Source organism: Dioscorea cayenensis, chromosome 19 (assembly GCF_009730915.1).
Source record: "Dioscorea cayenensis subsp. rotundata cultivar TDr96_F1 chromosome 19, TDr96_F1_v2_PseudoChromosome.rev07_lg8_w22 25.fasta, whole genome shotgun sequence".
In the NCBI taxonomy this organism is placed as follows: Eukaryota; Viridiplantae; Streptophyta; class Magnoliopsida; order Dioscoreales; family Dioscoreaceae; genus Dioscorea; species Dioscorea cayenensis.
In genome coordinates, this window is record NC_052489.1 from 26,800,465 (window position 1) to 26,821,034 (window position 20,570).

The window sequence follows — 20,570 nt, forward strand, 5'->3', positions numbered from 1 at the left end:
AAACTTATAAATAAGTTGATTTGCTTATTAACCTGTAAGCAATCAATGTAATGATTTGTAGAGCACTTATATAATTTATGATTATATTGAAGTTAATATTTATTCTATTATTGATAAAAAAATTTTTAGCAAAATATTGTCTAAAATTTAAAATAATTATGGTTCAAGGTAAAAGCATAGTTTAACTTTATTTTAAAAATAAAAACTATTCCATACTAATTTTTTAATGGGTTACATGAATCATTGATAACGAACATTAGCAATGATTACTGTTTGGCTTCAAAATAAAAAAATATGAAATAATTTTATTACATAGGAAGTGCAAGTGATTATTACAGAAATTATAGCATATTTTATTCCTACAGAATGAGTGTTTGGTTACCAAAATAAAAAAAAAATTACTGAGATCGACCGATCGGCAACTAGACCATCGGTGGACCTGTGGCCGGTCGTCGGAGATCGGCTGGAGCACGGTGGATCAGCGGTGTGTCAACGGAGGCTAGCCGGGCGGACCACCAGTGGATCACCGACATGTCACCGGAGGTTGGTGGACCGGTGACTAGTTGCCGGAAGCCTGCCGGACCATCGATGGATCGCCGGTGTCACCGGAGGCTAGTGGACCGGTGATTGGACTGTCGGTGGACCGATGACTTGTCGCCGGAGGTCGATTGGACCATCGGCCGGACCAGTGGTCGTTGGGCGGAGACTGGCCGAGCCACTTGTGGACTGGTGGCTGGTTGCTGGATCAAAAAAGAGAGAGATTTTTAACAATAAAAAAATATTCCTTTAAGAGTGGAATATTTTTTTATGCCATAATATCTATATTATGCCATAATTTTATATTTTAAAATAAGTACCCAGCCAATATGGCATAATTCTTAGAAAATATTAAATTATGGCATATTGTACAGATTATACCATAATTCTGGCCTATCTAACAGTAATATCAATACAAATTCTTATTCCATTATTATATATATATATATGAGCATCCATCATCCATTATCGACAAACATTCATAGATTTTTACTAAAAAAACAAAATCTAAAACTAATGAACCTTAATCAATCCTGCTAAACCTTAATTAGAACACATTGGAGTTACCTAATTGTTACTGTGCTCAACTGCGAACGGTGGTAAAACTCCCGCAATTAATGTATTATATATATATAAAATATAATGCATGGTGCATGTGAGAAACATGCTGAACAAAAATAGATGAACTTGCAATGTGAAATAGAATAATGTTTAGCTAGGTTTCCATCCAAATTCAAGAAACACAATGAGTGGTGCAACACTAGACAAGAAAATGCAGCAACTCAGCACATTCACAACCCTCCACCATCCCACTTTTGAGTTTTCAATCTCACTTCCATCACCATCATCATCTACCCCTCCTTTTTGCATGCATGATACCACACCCCATTTAAATGGCTACAATATTGTTGTGCACTAATCATCTATTTCTATATATATATATATATATATCTATCAACCTACAAAGAAATATCAGAAGTTTGCATCTTCTCTCCTTCACATATCATGAGGTGGTGGGGCATATGAAACCTTAATTACTTCAGTCTGTGAGTCATGCCTTCATGTCAAGCATGACACAGCACACCTGATATATATATAAATACATTTATAATTTTTTGGACAACTTCCACGAGCCATGTACTCAGGGCCGGTCATAGGAAAAATAGGTCCTACGTAAAATCATAATAAATATTTTAATTATTTTTTTATCAAATAGTGAAGATATAATAAAAAAATATTATCATAAATCAATTAAATAAATTAAATAAGATAAATTTTAGAGTTTAAAAACAATTATTTTTTTTAAATCATAATTATGTGGGATAAAAAGTTTAAATATAATTTAAAAAAAAACATAATTTCGAGTCCCTATAATAAGTGTTATAATTAAAAAAATTAAAAATTTTCAAGATAATTATATAGATATGATTATAGGATGATAATAAATAAAAATATAAAAAAAACATGAATTGTTAGATCGTGAAAAATTGTGTAGCCTTATTATAAGTTGAGTGTTATAGTTTAAAAAAAATTAAAATTTTCAAGATAATTATATGGATAGGATTATAAGATGATAGTAAATAAAAATTATAATTATAATTAAAAAAAAAGAATTGTGAGGTTATGTGAAATTGTGGTCTCCTAAGGCCATATTTGTTACACATTTTATAGTTTAAAAAAATATTCAAATATTCAAAATCATAATTATATGGATAAAGATAATACTAAATGGAAATGTTAAATATAATCTAAATAATATATATATATATATAAATTATGGGGTCCTAGAAAATCATGGAGCCCTAAAAATAAACCTTGATCACCTATGTCTAGGGCTGGTCTTTCACTCACTACACACAACTTTATATATAATTAATTAATTGTAAAAAGATATATTAAAAAGGAATCAATCAGAGATACAAAAAGTTAGGATAACCTTACAATATAATAAATCCACTTTTTAATTTTTTTTTTTTTCTCTTTTTGAGCTAATTACACGAGGGGCTTTAATCATAGAATTCTTAAACATGATAAATAATTTGAAAATATAATCTTTTTGAAATGATTGTTAATATGAAACGGAAAAAGGAAAGAGTATGTAAATATGAAAAAAAGGCATGGACTTTAATCAACAGAGAACTCGGCTAAAAATTCCAAACTTAGTGAGGGTGGGCCCCGCATGCATTAAATAACATAAAGGAGTAACATATGAAAAAGGCATGGACTTTAATCTTTTTAAATTAGCAATTTTTTACTAATTAAACCATCATTCATTAACAACTAACGGTGACACCAAATTATTTGAATTATTTATACAAATATATTTTTTCCGTCTCATTTATAGTTTTAGGTATATATGAACGTGATTATTGACTTAATTTTTTAATAAATTTTGAATAAATTTTAAAAAACCATTGGTGAAATTTTTAGTTGAAAAAAAAGCAATAACCGACAACTATTTAATTTATTGATATCAAGTACTATATAAAAAATAATTATATCTTATTAGAAGACAAACTTAAATCTCAATCTATGTTGGGTGGAATACATGTGTTATTAATTTTATCGTTGTTCTTCATTCATGCATGTGTCTGTCTCTAATAAGTGTCTCGCTGATATTTGTCAAGAAGAAAAAAAGAAAAGGAAAAAAAGAAAAAGTGAGTGGCCAATTATACGCAGCCACGTGACATGTATTGAAAGCAAGAGACACTCCCACCGGCAGTGTAATGTAGGCAATCCCAACTCCCACCCACATGCTAAGCTTGTGGTCAGTCACGTGTTTAGGTGAAAAATATCTAAATAGTAAGTATCACGTGTTCCACGGTGCCGATTTATCCGACCTAGTCTGACACGTGGCACTTTTTCATTGGCTACAAGTTTGACGTGCCAGCCTTACTGTTTAATGGTCTTCGCCATTGCGTGCACTCACGTCCTTGTTCATTTTTATTTTTCCCAAAATTTTATTAATTTCTAAATTTAAAATTTTAGAAAAAAATAAGAATCCAATGAACTATATATATCAATGTTGTTTGACCCGGACTACCCGACCTGGCTCAACCGGAAAAATCGGGGAACCGCTACTGCTACGTACCCATGATATCCCATCGACTGCGGATTAAAAACCCGTGACCCGTACGGGTCAATCGGGCCACAACGTTTAATACAATATTTAATAATTTATTATTATTTTTTTATTAAAAACCACAAAAATCGCTGTATATTTATTAATATTAATTTATAATTTATAATCAATAAATAGAATTACAAAATATATATATATACCAACAAAAAAATTAACATTTAAAAAAATAAAAATATATTAATGTATTATGTAAATACTTTCTAAAAAAATTTAATTTATTAAGAAAAATAAAAACAATAAATGAGTGTAATTTTTATTATAAAAAATGTAAAAATTAAAGTATTCTAATTAAATAAAAAAATATAAGAAAAATTTAAAAACAAAATAAAAACTCAATTGAGATATAAGAATTAGTGAATTAAATTTCTTATTTATTTTTAACAAAATCAACCAATAAACAAATAAATAAATAAATAACACCGAGAGAAAAAGTTTGATAATTATATATTAATATATTAAATTTGTAAATATTTAAAAAATGTAAAAATAAATGACCAAAATTAGAAAAACTCACTCAGATATAAGGTCCCTTTATCAATTTAAATATCAAATTTGAGTAGGTTTTTATAATATAATTATGGATTTAATATTATATTTTGCTTTATTATTAATTATTATAATATTTTTTTATATTTAATTATCGATCCCCTGGCTCAATCCCGATTCGACCCTGGTTGAACCCATCGACCCCCGACCCACGGGCTGCCAGGGTCGTTCCTGGGACCGGTCCCCGACAACCCTTGATATATATACTTAAAAAAACGAAAAAAGAAAAGATCCAAAGAATACTGATCTTGGAAAATAGCAGGGTACATGCATGGTGCCATATATTCCTCCTTCTCTAGAACCTAATAAAAATATTTATTTATGAATCTTATGTACCCACTTAATTTGGACAAGATGCATAAAATCAAAGATTTAAATGCTTATTTTAACATAAATAATAAAAAAATAATATGATATTATCAACAAATTAAGGTCTATACAAACGAAACTGAAATTTACGTGAGGTATATATATACATAAATACAATTATAATATTTATAAAAATATACATATAAATATTTACTCAATAAGACTTTTTGTTTTCTGTATTTTGTGTTTATTGTAGTTGGTTATCCACAACTAGTGGGTTTTTGGTTCTTCTGTTATTTGTCTCTCACCTGTCTAGTGGTGGTTGTTGGACTTTCTCTAGTTTATAGATGTGGTTTATTCTTATTTTTTAAAAAAATAAATATTTACTAAATGATCTGTATAAACAACCAATGGTTTTGAACTCATATAAACTACATATATTATATAAATGTATTTACCTAACATATCATGTTAAAAACTCATAATTAATGAATTCATAATTAAGAGACAAAGATAAGAGAATGGAAAGATACCAAACCCTTAAAAGCAGGACGAGTGACCATCAACATCCGTCGGCACACAAGTATCATGTTGTGATAAAGACACAGATCTGTATCCCAATGCAATCAAGCGGTGGATACTTTTCTTAGTGCCGCACTCAATGCGAACGAGACACCGAATTAACGCACACGAGAAACGCGTGTTCTTCATGCCCATTTTTCTTGCCACCTTTTTTTTTTAATAATTATAAAAAAAAAGTAATAATTCCATGCATAAAACGAGACCAAAGAAAATAAATTCCCCCCTCTTTGTCTGTCTGTCTTTCTGTCTATAACTTATATTTTAAGTTTCAAAACTCTAAAACCAATTAGGCAACACTAGCTTGAGAAGACTAAATTGAAGAATTAATGGATAACTATGATGACTACTGTGACACTGAGCTCTGCCTCAGCCCCGGCGGCGCCGTCGCTGCCCGGCGACACCTTCATCCTACTTCCAACTCCAACACCACCACCACCACCACCACCACCACCATCAATTCCGGCAGGTCCTTTTAGCTTTCATTTTTCACTTTTCTTCTATATGTTTTTCTCTTTTATATATATATATATATATATATATATATATATATATATACTAAATATATTTATGCATGTGTGTTTTAGTTTGTATAAAATGATGGATAAGAGTGAAGGAAACAACCAACAAATCACCATTTTCTATGGAGGTAGAATGTGCACTTGTGATGTTACTGAGATTCAGGTTTGCTGACTGAATTAATTTTTTTTTCTTAATAAATATAATTGGTTTATTTGTTTGTTATTATGAGACTGATTATTTATTTATTTATTTGTATTTAAATTATAGGCTAGAGCTATAATTTGCATGGCGAAAAGGGATATGGAGGAGAGAATGGCACGGTGTAATAATAATAAGGCCGGTGATTCGTCGTCGGAGCCATCGACGCAGCCGCCGCAGTTGATTAATCCAGGATTGTCCATGAAGAGATCACTGCATCATTTTCTTGAGAAGAGAAAAGCAAGAATCAGTCCCCCTTAACATGCATGCAAATTCTTAATTACTATTCCATCAAAAACTCGCTCATTTATGCTTCATGTTGTAGCATTTGAGCTTTAAATAATTTGTTTATTGAACAATATATAGCTTGTAAATTTTCTATTAATTTAGCTTCTTCTTGAAATCTTCGGTTCTTATGCAATTTATTATTATTATTATTAAAAAAAAATACAGGCCAAACAAACTTGTGGATTGGAATTAATTGAAAAAAATTTAAATTAAATATTTAGGTAATTTAATGTGGACTTGAAATATTTGGGCCGAAAGGAAAGCCTATTGTTATGTTGTTGGGTTAAGTTGGGCCGGCCCATGTAGAGCCCATTTAAGACTTTGGGCGGACTTCGCTTGACTTCATGAAGAGTTCGTGAAGTGAAGTTCGGAACCTTGTTTTCTTCAATCGAGATCTCACTGCTCAGCAATGGCGGATCGGAGCGGGAGGTCGAAGGAGGGCTTTGTGACCTATGGCTATATCCTCATCTATATCGTCCCTCTCCAGTGGCCAGATCTTCTTCAATAAGGTTTGTTTTAGTTTCCTCTGCGTCTCAATAATCGATTCGGTTTTGGGTTTCTCGCATTTTCATTTGAATTTGATCGGCAGTGGATTTAGTATGAATGGTGAATTGATTTTGGTTGATGTGCAACTGAGAGTATGTTTGGACTGAGGGGAATAGAGGAGAAGAGATTGAGACAAGAGGGGATTTTGTTTTCTTGTGTTCTCTCTCTTCTTTTGAACGATTGGACTTGTATATGTTGACAAGATTCTTGTTGTTTTTGGATTTTTGTTCTGTTTTGATGTAATGCAGTGGGTTTTGTCATCCAAAGATTTCAACTTTCCCTACCCACTTGGTTTGACGTTGCTGCATATGTTGTTTTCGTCTGTTCTGTGCTTTGTGCTCACCAAAGTCTTTAAGGTATCGTTTCCTCTCATTTTTAATGCTTCAGTGAACCATAAATTTTGATTCTTGTCGAATGTATATTCACTTCTGTAGATGTTGTTCCTTCTGTAGTATAAATCCTGGTTTTGAATTTCTTAGTGTCATCATCATTATTGTTATCAATTTTTCAGATTATCAAAATTGAGGATGGAATGACACCAGAAATGTAAGTTTCCCCATAACCTCTGTGTGAAGTGATAATATTACCATTTATATGCTCATCTAAATGCTTATTATACTAGAGAAACAGGCTTTGGTTAAAGTAGGAGTTCTCTTTAACTTATTGACTTGAGTTTTCATGCTCTATTCGTTGAGTGAACTTATATTTCACCAAGTCCCTTCTTGAGTTATGTATAAAATTCCATGCCACAAGCATTAGATGTGTGCTGCAGCTAATGAAAACAAATATAAGGCATGACATGAGGTATGTTTGGTCTGCTTAAACTGCTCTGCCGAATTATATTTATTTTAGGTCCTCTTTAATGTGCTCCAGCTTTAAGGTGGAAAATATGTTGTTGTGATCTATAAAACGTTGATAATTTGTGAGATTGAAAGCTGGTTCTTGCTTAACTAGTTTGTGATTGAATATTACGTGTGCTTTCTTCTCATGTTGTGAGCTTTTTGGAAATATGAGCGTTGTTCAGATATGCCACATCAGTGATTCCTATTGGTGCAATGTTCGCAATGACCCTCTGGTTGGGCAATAGCGCGTACCTCTACATATCTGTGGCATTTGCACAGATGTTGAAAGCTATTAGTGAGTCATAGCTACTTGACCATATTTTGACTAAAATCTCTGAATTTAATTGATCTGCAGATCCCTCCTTCATTTAATAATTAACAAGCAACATTTTCTGAAATTCTGTTGACAACTGCAGTGCCAGTAGCTGTCTTTATTCTTGGAACATTAGTTGGCCTTGAAGTTATGAGCTGTAGAATGCTACTTATCATGTCTGTCATAAGTTTTGGGGTTATTGTGGCTTCCTATGGGGAAGTAAGCGTTAGTTGGGTTGGAGTGGTTTACCAGATGGGTGGAGTCGTTGGTGAAGCTTTAAGACTGATCTTCATGGAAATCTTTGTGAAAAGAAAAGGTGTTCGCCTGAACTCGTTGTCAGTCATGTACTATGTTAGCCCATGCAGGTGCACAAATGCTATCAATACTTATTTGTATATTGTATGTTTTACCCAGCTTCTTGTAGGCTTATTCAATGTTTCTTTGCTGCAGTGCACTGTGTCTGTTTATTCCATGGATCTTCCTAGAGAAGTCAAAAATGGATTCTGCTGGCACTTGGAATTTCCCTCCTCTTATCTTGGCACTCAACTGTCTCTGCACTTTTGCTCTCAATCTGTCTGTTTTTCTTGTCATCTCAAATACAAGCGCACTCACTATTCGAGTTGCTGGAGTTGTCAGGGATTGGGTAGTAGTTCTCCTGTCTGCTTTACTGTTTGCTGATACAAAGCTTACGGTTATAAACCTTGTTGGTTATGGCATTGGTAAGCTTCAGTAACCTGATGTCAGGTCACTCTTCTTAGCTATCGATCCATATATATATATATATATATGACATTTCGTTTTGTTTTAGCCAGTAAAGAGGTTCTTGAAAGTGAATGCTGCATCAATTTGTTGTGCCTACTCTTACCTTGCATCACACATCCTGCTTATTGAACTCTTTGTGAATCTCCAGCCATTGTAGGGGTGGTGGCATACAACAATCACAAACTAAAAAAGGAGGCCTCCCGGACAAGCACAGAAGAAAGTGCAAATGCTGAGAACCAAGAGAAATCACAAGAAGAAGTCAGTTTGATCCCGGTTTCAACCAGGGAAAGCACATAGGCATCATGAAAATCTCAATAGTGAAGCTGCTTCCCATTCTTTAGGTGTCTTGATGCGGTGTTATTTATTATTTCAATGCGTTCATCGCCGCCATATTCTCCTGCCGTAGTTTTGTGACAAGAAGCCTATTCCAAGTATTTGAAGAGGAGGTTCTTAACTCTACTAACAACAAATGTGGCCTGTTCTGTATTTCTTCTTCACAGATTAAGAATATTAAACCTGTACAAACAAAACCAGATAATTTATGACCTTTTATGTCATCAATTAAACTCAACTATTTTGTTCTACATTTCAAAGTTTTTTGTTTCTTGAATGCCATGTTCCAAGTTTCCTGCCATTTCAAGGTGACTAAGACTGACTCTAAATGTAGGAAAAGATGAAAACTTTAAATCTACGGACATATTCTGTTTCTGCAGAGAAGAAGAACAACATCATAAGTCTCTCTGCTTGCGGTGCTGCAGCAACAGCAGCAGAATTTTGCAGCTTTGCAGGAAAACTCTGCAGTCATTTGGTCAATGGTCATGCTTTTCTCTGTATGAAGATTATGCTCCTACACCTTTCCCCTAACACCCCCACATTCTTATATAAAATATTTTAATATATATATATATAAATATAGAATGAGAGGACAAGCACCCAAAAACGTGACTCTCTTTCTAACTCCCTTGCCCAACTGCTCTCTGTTCTCGTCTCACGTCAACGACAGTTAATTGGACCGCCTGCCAGTTTTACGTATGCACCATGACGTGCCAATATGGACTCTTTTTTTCTTCTTTTTGCTTCTTTCTCTGATATAAATAAATAAATAAATAAATAAATAAAACTATGGATCTTCATTGTTCATCCCATGCATATCTTTCAAATTCACATAAAAAAGGAACTGTTTTCATTCAATACAACAAAGTTAAAAAAAAAAAAAGAGTTAAAACAAAGACTACATTGTTATATATCTCTATATATCATCCTTAATTTTCAAAGCCAAAGTGCACCAGCTTGCTTGAGAAGAGGAACAAGAGTTCCATTAATATGGCAAGACATGACCTTCTCCAACCCACCAAGCAGCTTCCCACCAACAAACACCACCGGAACGACGGCACCACCTCCGGCGCCGGCGTTGGACGTGGTCATCAACAACTGAAACAACACTGCTTGTATCTCATCCCCACCACTCTCCAAATCAAGCTCATAAACAGTAGGACCAACTCCAAGCCCAAACAACAGCCTCTTCACCACATGACACATGCAACACCCACTCAAACTAAACACCACCACTGCATTCCCACTTGCCATTCTCCTCACTCTCTCATACCTTCTTCTCTGCAACTCCATCTCCATCATCTCCATCTCCATCTCTTCATTCTCCTCCATCTCCACCATCCTCATCTCCTTCTGATCAGTTCTCACACAATAATGCATATGATGTGGTGGTGGTCTTTATATATATTGAGCTTTTTCTCTTCAGGCTTATTGTGTTTCAGTAACCCGGCAAGCTCTGACCAACCAACCTCCAAAAAACCACTTTTTGCTATAAAAAGAAGGATGTGTATAATATAATGAAAAGAGATGTGTGTGTAGAGAGAGATAGAGAGACAGGCCGACAAGTAACGTCCTGCAGCGCCGCCGTTGGATCCTTGGGCTTTGGACCATCATGTCTTGGTCTTGCCGTACAAGGACACAAGGTTTAAGAGTCTGGATGTATGATTAGGTGTGTTGAATAACTCCTTTAATGGAGGTTTGCATGCATGGATTCTTAGTGTAAGAGTTATTATTACTAAGTAAATGGAAAGAGAGTTTGAGTCATGGTCAAAGTAAAAGTAAAAGAATGAAGACCAGAGAGAGAGAGAGAGAGAGAGAGAGAATTCATGCTTCTTCTGTTTATCTTCTCTCTCTCTCTGTCTCTCTGTGTCTGTGTAGAACTTTCATGGCGTAGAGGTTGGATGTGTGAGTACATGCAGTTGGTCTTGTCCATCAAAGTGATGTGTCTGAAGATATTAATTATGCATGGAAGTTCATGTTCTTTGTCTTGTATAACTTGGGATCATGAGCTCTGATTTGATTATAAATGTTTCTTGTTTTATTATTATTTCAATTTAGATTTTTACCAATTTAATAGCATGAGTTTTATTTGAGATTCAAACAAACACAAGGAATAAGTTTCCAAGCTTGTAATCACAGCCATTTTTTTAAAAACAATTTTTTTGTACTGTTAAAAAAAAAAACTTTCATCTCAAGTTTTTTTGAATATTAAAATTCTGAGATAGAATATTTATAAAATAATTATCTCTGCCATCGATAGTTAGTACTTTATTCCTCTTTTTATTTAAAATTTGGTCAATTTTAAAGGTGATCAACCATGATGCTTGGTGGTTGCTTCTTTTCATTTTTTAAACTCAAAATAAAACCCATGTACTACTAAAAATATTTTATTAAGAATTTTTTTTTCTTATGGTTTATCTATTTTTTTAAAAAAATCTTAAGAAAATATATTTTAAAAAATACCATAAAACATATTTATCTATTTTTTTATTATAATTTATCTATTTTTTATTATATCATATATATATATATATATATATATAATGGAGGGAGACTTGAGCATTGTATGAATGATGGTGGTTGGTTTAGCCAACCGTTTTTCAAAAATAAAACGGTTTCCCGCGAAATCGCGGGAAATGAGCTCCATTCTCTCCATGCTGAAACTCTGCAACAGCGCCCAAGTCCTCAGCCAAATCCACACGAGATTCATCATCCATGGCGTCGACCAGAACCCATCCCTCTCCTCCCTCCTCATTGACCGCTACTCCCACTTCTCCCGCCTCGACCTCTCCCTCAAACTATTCCAATCCCTCTCCACTCCACATTCTCTCGCATACCACGCCATTCTCCGAAACCTTTGCATCAATGGTGAATTTCATCGAGTTCTTGTGGTTTATCGCCAAATGTTGGCGCAATCTCTTCTCCCGGATGAGTATGTGTCCGTGTTGGTTGTTCGAGCTTGTGTGGATGTTTCTTTGTGTTTTTCTGTTTGCTTGCAAGTTCATTGTCATCTGTTGAAGTTTGGGCTTGATTGTTTTGCTTCGGTGGGTAATGCTTTGGTGGCGATGTATGGGAATGTTTGTGAGATTGGTGATGCCCGGAGAATGTTTGAGGTTATGCCTAGCAGAAATTTGCCATCTTGGAATGCGATTATTTTGGCAGTTGGTGAGTCTGGTGATTTTATGGAGAGTTTTAGGCTGTTTAAGAGGATGAGGTTTGAAGGTTTTGAGCCTGACTTTGTTAGTATTGCTGGTGTTTTGAGATTGTGTGTGGATTTGAACTCTTTAGAAACGGGAAGGTTGGTTCATTTGTTGGTCATTTTGAGCAACTTGAGTGGAGATTTATCGGTTAATACTGCTCTATTGATGATGTACTGCAAGCTTGGTGATTTGAAGATGGCAAGACGATTGTTTGATTGGATGGAGGAGAAAGACTGTGCGGTTTGGAATATACTGATGTCAGGCTATTCAAAGAATGGATATCCGGGTTTGGCCTTGGAACTGTTGGTAGATATGGGGAAATCTGGGGTTAGAATGGATTTATTCACAGCTATTGCTTCTATTGCTGCGGTCACAGAATTGAAATCTCTAAGATACGCTAAAGAGATCCATGGTCATGTGATCAGAAATGGGTCAGATTATCAGGTCTCGGTGCACAACTCTCTTATAGAAATGTATTGCAAATGCTGGAGTCCGGAGATTGCCAGCAGGATATTTGACTCCTTAGGAAACAGGTCTGCTGTTTCATGGAGTTCAATGATAAAAGGCTATATTAATAATGGGTATAGTTCCAAGGCTCTGCTACTCTTTAATGAAATGAAGAAGAATGGAGTCAGACCAGATGCCATAACATTGATCAATGTATTGCCAGCATTTGTGAATTCAGCTGCCTTCGAGCAAGTTAAAAACATTCATGGCTGCTCTATGAAACAGGGTCTAAACACAAGTGTTTCTTTTATGACTGCCCTCTTGGTCAGCTATGCAAAATGTGGCTGCATAGAGATGGCACAAAAGATTTTTGATGAGGAAGAGATTGATCGTAGGGATGTAGTATTATGGAACTCAATGATCGGTGCTTATTCTAAACATGGCTGTTGGGATCAATGCTTCAAACTTTATTGTCAAATGAGGAATTTGGCACTGAAACCAGATCTTGTAACATTTCTTGGGTTACTAACTGCTTGTGTCAACTCTGGCCAAGTAAAAGAGGGAAAGGAGTGTTTCAGTGACATGGTTGAAATCTATGGCTACCAACCTGACCAAGAGCATTATGCTTCAATGGTGGACCTTTTAGGACGCTCTGGGAGTCTTGATGAAGCAAAAAAACTTATAGAGAAAATGCCAATGAAGCCAGATGTAAGAGTATGGGGGCCTTTATTAAGTGCATGTAAATTACACTCAGAGACTGAGCTTGCTGAATTTGCAGCAGAAAAGATCATTTCCATGGAACCTCATAATGCAGGAAATTATGTTTTGCTGTCCAATATTTATGCTGCGGCAGGGAAATGGGATGATGTTGCTAGGATGAGACGCTTTCTCAGAGGTGGAGGCTTGAAGAAAACTCCTGGAATCAGCTGGCTTGACATAAATGGTCAGGTACATGAGTTCCGTGTGTTTGACCACTCTCATCCAGAGGCAGAAGATATATATACAATGTTAAGAATTTTGGGACAGGAAATCAAGCCTGAGAACAATCAGCCGTATTAGAGGTCAGCAGGTTAATCTTCATTTTTTCTTTTCATTGCGGCATTTGAAACCTTGCATTTCACTTTCTCCTCTCTTGAAATTGATGGTTTGATAGATTCCAGGGGCAGAGCCATGACACTTGTGAGCAATGCCATGGCGTCTTATTCGTATAAAATCCTCAATACTTAAAATATCATCAGTTGAGAACATCATATAATACAGAACATGTTCTTGCTCTGAGTTCAGGATGATACATGAAAAAAGGAGTGCCAGTCTTGTTGCTCTCCACATTTCTTGAAAGTTGAAGGTAATCAAAACTTACCTCTAAATAATTTGGTGCCGAATGACTTAGCTGGTATTGTTTCTGCAGTTTTTGTTCAATTATTATGTGATCATAAAATTATAATCAACTCTAGCATTGTCCTTATTATCTATGACCAGGTTCATCAACACAAGGCTTCAATGGTCTCAAATTTTATCGGTACTGCTTCTGCTGTGTGTGCTTTTACTCGTCACTTAAGCCAAAGTAACTGCAGCCTGCAGGTACTCATAACTTCTGAACATCTACCAACTGTTTCTGCCATGCTTCCTGATAAGAAAATAACACAACACATGCTTGTTTCTTGGCACTGTAAATTATTGTTAGAGACCTCCAGCCTGTCTTCCTATTAGAACATGCCACCTTATTGATCATTGTCATGCAACATAACCAAAATTTTGTGGCATTTTCATGACACTTCACTCATTGTACCTACATGGGTCCCCTGACAATTTACTTGTCTGAATATGTCTGTTCTTTCCTGTCAAACCATTGACACATGTTACATTGCTTTAATTAATTTTTTTAGATCCACAAATTGCATTTCCAATATATGATGCATCATCATTCATTAACCCGTTTATTGTTAATTTATATCATTTGTCCCCTTCTTCAACTTGTATTGATGATTCAAAGTTCAAACAATAGGATATGTTTACAAGGTGCAATACTAAAACATCAGATAAGATGCAAGTGTATATCTTGAAGTAGCATTGTTTCATTGGTTAGTTGTTACTTTCAAGTTATTTATCAGTTTGCTTTTTAGAGTGAACGTCATTTGACTCATTTCTATAAATTGAAGCCTTTCTTTTTAATTAATTAATACGCGGGAGACTGGAAAAGGGACCATTAACTGCTAGTGAGAATCCAACGGTTGTTGTCAACTCAGTGAACAGTTGCATATTAATCCGACGGCTGTAACCATTACAAGTCTATTTGGGAGTTTCTTTTTCATTTTACTTTACGTATAAGACATGAGTTTCCTACCACGAAATCCATACCATTTCTCAAAACATATCTCTGCCGTTCGTCTGTTGCGGGCCCCAGCGTTGGATGGCCATGATTAAGTTTTGGTTTTAAAATTTTGGTTTTTGCCTGGTGGACATGACGCTTGGTTCTCTTCCAGCTTTTCCTCATGTTTGTGCTAATGTCACCCTCCGGTGAGTATTACCGGGCTTTGGTTTCTCTAACATATAATAATATTTTAAAAGATAAAATTCTCTTTGGAACATGTCTTATTTCATTCACCCATAATTCTAAAATTTTTATTTTGTCACTTTTAATATTGCAGTTCATTTTTGTAATAGATAATGAATATTATGTGTTGTGGTTTGATGATTGGATTTTTATATTTCTAAGAATGAGCGATAGCTATTTTTACTGAATAGATTTTTCGAATAGGTTTTTTGACTTGTCATCTACGTCATTATTTTAATCTAAACTTTAAATTTAAATCTTAAAATCTTTAAATTTTTAAAATTAAAAAAAATTATAATATCATATAACCTTAAATAATAAATACTAAACCCTAAATCCTAAATCATATGCACTTAATTTGTTTTTGTGATTTACATTTTAGGGTTTAGAGAGTTTCAATTTTTTAATCATTTACATTTAAAAATTTAAATTTAAGATTTAATTAATAAAAAAAAATTATTTTAAAACATAGATAAAAAAATAATTATGTAAATGCCTTCGGCAAAACTATTCGGTAAAAATATCATTAAAATTTTATTAATATATAGTTAGGGTAAGATTGAGCAAGATAGGGTAGATAGAAATAAAAACTGAATATGAGTAAAAAAAAAAAAATTAGTTTATATTTTATCTTATATTTTATGTGCATGAAATGAACTATGTTTTTTTTTTAAAATAAATTTTTTAGATTGAAGCCAAATATCAATATGATAAGGTTATTATATTTTATTTGCTCACCAAATATAAGATAAAATTATGATATAATAACTTATCATAACCATATCCATATATTACATTTTTTTTAATTTTATAAATGCTAATTATTTTAACTTATAAATTTTTTAAAAAATAATTTTTAAAATAAAAATAAGTTTTTTTCATTATTTGATAATATTCGGAGGTGGAGGTAATCTCACCGGGGATGAGCGTTTCAATCCACCAGAGCTTAGAAAAGAGGATGGGAAGAGTGCTGTCTAAAAAGAGAGCTGTTTCCAAAATCCAAACTTTCCAGGGAACGCTTGCTGGGATTGCTTGAATCTTGAATCCAGTTCCGGCATTGTTTCTCCGGTGAGCTTCCACTCCTCCCAATCTGCGAGCTGGTATAGGGATTCCTTTTGGATCTCCCCGCATGAGCTGGTTCGTCAATCTGGGGCAGAACTCCAATTCCAATCACTTCATCACTTGCCTTTTGATCTTCATCCTTCATTACTCCCCCCAGCTACTCTCTTCCGTATTGAATCCTTGGAATCGTTGGAGCGGCAATTGTCATGGGTTTCAGTATGGAGAACCGCACTGATCTTCGTAGCAAGAAAGGTAATGCTTCTTTTTTTTATCCTTTGCAAAAGTATGTGACTTCTAGAATTCTGTCGTGGAATCAGATTCGGATGTTCAGAATTTGATTTAAATCTGATTCAAAGATGTGAAAAAGATAGCTTCTTTTTTGTGGTTCTGTGAGATTTCTGGATCTTTTCTGTTTATTTTTCTTCTAGGGTAGTTTAGTACTTGTTTTTGTTGACTTTGATGATTTCAGTGTTTATGGATAATTTATTGACGAGACGCAGGCCCAAAATACAACCTTTGGTGGATTTATAGCATTTACTAATATTTATATCCTAATAAGTTGCTCCCAATTTGACTAATTTAAGTGTTGATCAGTAATAAATAATGATATAAGCTTGATCCTATAGTGCCACTTTGATGATTTCAGTGTTTGTGGATAATTTGATGATGAGATACAGACCCAAAATACAACCTGTGGTGGATTTGTAGCATTTACTAATATTTATATCCTAATAATTTGCTCCCAATTTGATTAATTTAAGTGTGGATCAGCAATGAATTAAAATATAAGCTTGATCCTCTGGTGCCACTTTGATGATTTCAGTGTTTGTGGATAATTTCCTGACGATATGTAGACCCAAGTACAACCTTTGGTGGATTTATAGCATTTACTAATGGTTATATCCTAATAAGTTGCTCCCAATTTGATTAATTTAAGTGTTGACCAGTAATGAATAATGATCTAAGCTTGATCCTCTAGTGCCTCTTTGATGATCTCAGTGTTTGTGAATAATTTGCTGACAAGACACAGACCCAAAATATAACATTTGGTGGATTTATAGCATTTACTAATATTTATATCCTGATAATTTGCTCCCAATTTGATTTTTGCAAGTGTTGATCAGTAAGGAATAATGATCTAGGCTTGATGCTCTAGTGTCACTTCAAGTTGCAAAATAGGTTGTTAAAGTTAATTTGTTATATATCTTTTGTGTATGTGTCTTCTGTTGCATGTGTTGATCACCAGCTTCTAGCCCAAATGTTGAGAGGAGGCAAAAACGCTCTCCATCAGTTATTGTCATCGGAACTGGATTTGCTGGCCTTGCAGCTGCTCGTGCCCTGAAAAATGCATCCTTCGAGGTAATCCACTTCTTCTTGTGGTCATGTTTTCATATGATCCTGTGGTCCAGAACAAGTTTCTTTTGCCTGTTAAAATTATTTTATCCTATTCTTAGGTTATTCTCTTAGAATCACGGGATAGGATTGGTGGCCGAGTTCACACCAACTATTTATTTGATTTTCCTGTTGACATGGGTGCCTCTTGGTATGTAACTCATTCTCTTTTGAGATTTATGACCAATCTAGCTGACATTTTGGGTCGAAAGATGTACTGAAGCATCTGACTGATGCGCCACTCCTCAGGTTGCATGGTGTCTGTGAAGAAAATCCATTGGCACCTTTAATAGGAAGAATGGGACTTCCACTTTACCGTACCAGCGGTGACAATTCTGTACTATTTGATCATGACTTGGAGAGGTAGTCTTGATTTTCATAAAATTCTTCTTACATGAACCTGGTTTCCCATGCCTATATTTAGTATTTCCAAACAGGAAACATAGATAAACTTGTGAAACTGGTGCACCAATTTATTACTTGCGATATTATTTTGTTTGCAGCTATGCTCTCTTTGATACAGATGGGCATCAAGTTCCTCAAGAACTTGTTGAAAGAATTGGCCATGTGTTTGAGAATATACTAGAAGAGGCATGCCTTTCTATCTTGTGTTTCTGTAACCCTTTATTTGTGCTCCTCATTAGAGTTTTCGCTCTATGAGTGATTGCTCTTTTTTTCCTTGGTAGTTTGCTGTCGGTGGTTGCTAAGTTGGTTATACGGTACAGGCAAACAAACTGAGGCAGGGGATGAGCGAAGACTTGTCTATTGCTCAGGCTATCGCAAGTGTCATGGAGAGACGTCCAGATTTGAGGTGCCATGCATATGATACTTATATTTTTACCACAAGATGATTTATTTGTCTTTACTTTTACTTGTTGTTTTTTACTGTATAATTTTTTACATGAGATTGCTCTCCTCTTGCAGGCAAGAAGGACTTGGCCACAAGGTATTGCAATGGTACTTGTGCAGAATGGAAGGTTGGTTTGCAGCAGATGCTGACACAATTTCACTGAAACACTGGGATGAGGTAAGAATTATTTTGTAGATATAGGCTTAGATAAACATGTTCTTTCCTTTGTAGTCTGTCAGCTTACTTTTGGTTCCCTTGCCATGTGCTTTTTGTTTAAGCAATGCAATTATTCCTCAATGTCCTAATGCAAGCTTTTACAATCCTTCCTATTTTATTTTTCAGAGATTGAGCTATTATTTTTTTAAGAAAAAACAAAGTAATGAATATTTCACTAAAATTGGAGGTGCAACTAATGGGTGATTGCCAGATTATCTTGTGGCATGCTGCCCAATATTTAAATCATTGAAGGGATTTAATCTATTGATTTGTGTAAAAAATAAAAAATGAGTTAGTGGGCATAAAAGAGGATGACTATATTGCTATTCTTTTCTTTTACATGGTTGATGCCTATTCTGGTTTCAAAAAAAAAAAAAAATCTTACCTTAATACCTTTCTGATATACAGGAAGATCTGCTTCCTGGAGGTCATGGGCTCATGGTCCGTGGTTATCGCCCTGTCTTAAATGCTCTCGCTAGAGGCCTAGATATTCGTCTTCATCACCGGTATGTCTGTATCATATATGTGCCATTTTAATCTGTATTTGCATGTGCTATGTTCCCTAGTCTCTCATATCGGTTCTCGTGTAAGGGTTACAAAAATATTCCGGGGTAAGAAAGGAGTAGAAATCACTGTCGAAAATGGTAAAACGTTTGTTGTGGATGCTGCTGTTATTACCGTTCCCCTAGGTGTCCTCAAAGCCAATTCCATTAAGTTTGAGCCAAGACTTCCAGATTGGAAGGAAGAAGCAATTGCTGATATCGGCGTTGGGACAGAGAACAAGATTGCCTTACACTTTGACAAGGTTTTCTGGCCTAATGTAGAGTTCCTTGGAGTGGTCTCTTCCACTTCTTATGGTTGCAGCTATTTCCTTAATCTTCACAAAGCAACAGGTCATCCGGTCCTTGTTTACATGCCTGCAGGTCGGCTTGCCCATGACATTGAAAAGATGTCTGACGAGGCTGCTGCCAGGTTCGCCTTTTCTCAGCTGAATGAAATCCTCCCAGATGCATCTGAACCGGTGTGTGTTTCTCTTGGCCTTGCTCCCTGATTACTTCTGCCTCATTCTATCATTAGCTTTTATCATTAACATTTAGCCTGTCTTGTTGGAAAGATTCGATTCATATGTCCACATAGAAGTTAGAAAATAATGTCTAACTATTAAACAAACATTTTCAGCTTGTTTATTGAGATTTTAATTGTTGGAGAGCTGGTTTAATGCTGTAAAATTTTCTTCTTCTTTAACAGATTCAGTACCTGGTCTCACACTGGGGAACAGATGTGAACTCTCTTGGTTCTTACAGCTATTGTGCCGTCGGGAAGTCCTCTAACCTCCATGAGAAGTTACGGGTCCCCGTCGATAATATTTTCTTCGCAGGGGAGGCCACAAGCCTGAAGTATACTGGAACAGTGCACGGCGCATTCTCTACTGGACTGATGGCAGCTGAAGAATGCCGGATGCATTTGCTCGAGAGAAACGGGGACTCGGAGGTGTTTCATCCAGTGTCAGGAGGGGAAATCACCTCCATCTCTGTTCCTTTACTTATTTCTCGAATGTAGTTTACCTGAAACATTCCATTCATTGCTTGAGAAAACTTGTTTTCTATTCTCAAAGCATTTTGGAATGCATATTCTAAGCTATAAAAGGGTTGTGAAAGAAAGTAGGACATTAAATATCAACTTGTTGTGGCCCTAGTAATTATCTCCTGCTGGTATAAATAAAATATGACAAATTCTTCATGTTGGTATTGAGATTTATATTTATTTTCACTGGTAAAATTGACTATTGTTGTCACCTTATTTATTTTATTTAATTAAACAAGTAAACTGAGCTTCTTTTTTTTTTTTGGTCCCTAGAAACAATGTAGTCTTATTAGAGAAAAATTGGGGAAAAGAAAGAGTAAAAGTTTTTATTTTTATGTTACTTTACAG

The 20,570-nt window shown here is 34.9% G+C and overlaps 5 protein-coding genes across 9 annotated transcripts; 4 read left to right on the forward strand and 1 right to left on the reverse strand.

Moving 5' to 3' along the window:
• Nucleotides 1-5,329: 5,329 nt before the first annotated feature.
• LOC120250431 (protein TIFY 5A-like) lies at nt 5,330-6,223 on the forward strand. The gene is made up of 3 exons (XM_039259248.1): nt 5,330-5,582; nt 5,701-5,797; nt 5,903-6,223. The coding sequence occupies exons 1-3, from the start codon at nt 5,443-5,445 to the stop codon at nt 6,092-6,094; spliced, it is 429 nt and encodes a 142-aa protein (XP_039115182.1). The 5' UTR covers nt 5,330-5,442; the 3' UTR covers nt 6,095-6,223.
• A 246-nt stretch (nt 6,224-6,469) lies between these two features.
• Nucleotides 6,470-9,168, forward strand: LOC120250699 (probable sugar phosphate/phosphate translocator At3g14410). Its single transcript, XM_039259534.1, is given in 8 exon segments — nt 6,470-6,599; nt 6,601-6,630; nt 6,916-7,023; nt 7,179-7,213; nt 7,692-7,804; nt 7,926-8,187; nt 8,273-8,541; nt 8,733-9,168. Coding segments are annotated over 8 exon segments (1,035 nt in total). The 5' UTR covers nt 6,470-6,530; the 3' UTR covers nt 8,882-9,168.
• A 681-nt stretch (nt 9,169-9,849) lies between these two features.
• Nucleotides 9,850-10,247, reverse strand: LOC120250551 (glutaredoxin-C9-like). Its single transcript, XM_039259378.1, has one exon. The coding sequence runs from the start codon at nt 10,229-10,231 to the stop codon at nt 9,854-9,856; it is 378 nt and encodes a 125-aa protein (XP_039115312.1). The 5' UTR covers nt 10,232-10,247; the 3' UTR covers nt 9,850-9,853.
• Nucleotides 10,248-11,506: 1,259 nt separating this feature from the next.
• Nucleotides 11,507-16,082, forward strand: LOC120283962 (pentatricopeptide repeat-containing protein At1g11290, chloroplastic-like). Of its 4 annotated transcripts, none has more exons than XM_039290783.1 (4): nt 11,507-13,625; nt 13,725-13,909; nt 14,044-14,145; nt 16,062-16,082. In XM_039290783.1, exon 1 carries the CDS (start codon nt 11,554-11,556, stop codon nt 13,621-13,623), a length of 2,070 nt encoding a protein of 689 aa, XP_039146717.1. In that variant the 5' UTR covers nt 11,507-11,553; the 3' UTR covers nt 13,624-13,625; nt 13,725-13,909; nt 14,044-14,145; nt 16,062-16,082. The 4 variants fall into 4 exon arrangements, with proteins under 4 accessions (XP_039146717.1, XP_039146720.1, XP_039146719.1 ...); XM_039290786.1 differs by lacking the exon at nt 16,062-16,082 and adding an exon at nt 14,570-15,289; XM_039290785.1 differs by lacking the exon at nt 16,062-16,082 and having other exon boundaries at nt 14,044-15,289.
• Nucleotides 16,083-16,103: 21 nt separating this feature from the next.
• LOC120283963 (polyamine oxidase 3-like) lies at nt 16,104-20,378 on the forward strand. 2 transcript variants are annotated; one of them, XM_039290788.1, is made up of 11 exons: nt 16,104-16,255; nt 16,338-16,432; nt 17,427-17,539; nt 17,635-17,723; nt 17,822-17,935; nt 18,076-18,163; nt 18,298-18,383; nt 18,497-18,599; nt 19,047-19,144; nt 19,230-19,659; nt 19,887-20,378. In XM_039290788.1, exons 2-11 carry the CDS (start codon nt 16,387-16,389, stop codon nt 20,196-20,198), a joined length of 1,479 nt encoding a protein of 492 aa, XP_039146722.1. In that variant the 5' UTR covers nt 16,104-16,255; nt 16,338-16,386; the 3' UTR covers nt 20,199-20,378. The 2 variants fall into 2 exon arrangements, with proteins under 2 accessions (XP_039146722.1, XP_039146721.1); XM_039290787.1 differs by having other exon boundaries at nt 16,104-16,432.
• Nucleotides 20,379-20,570: the final 192 nt, after the last annotated feature.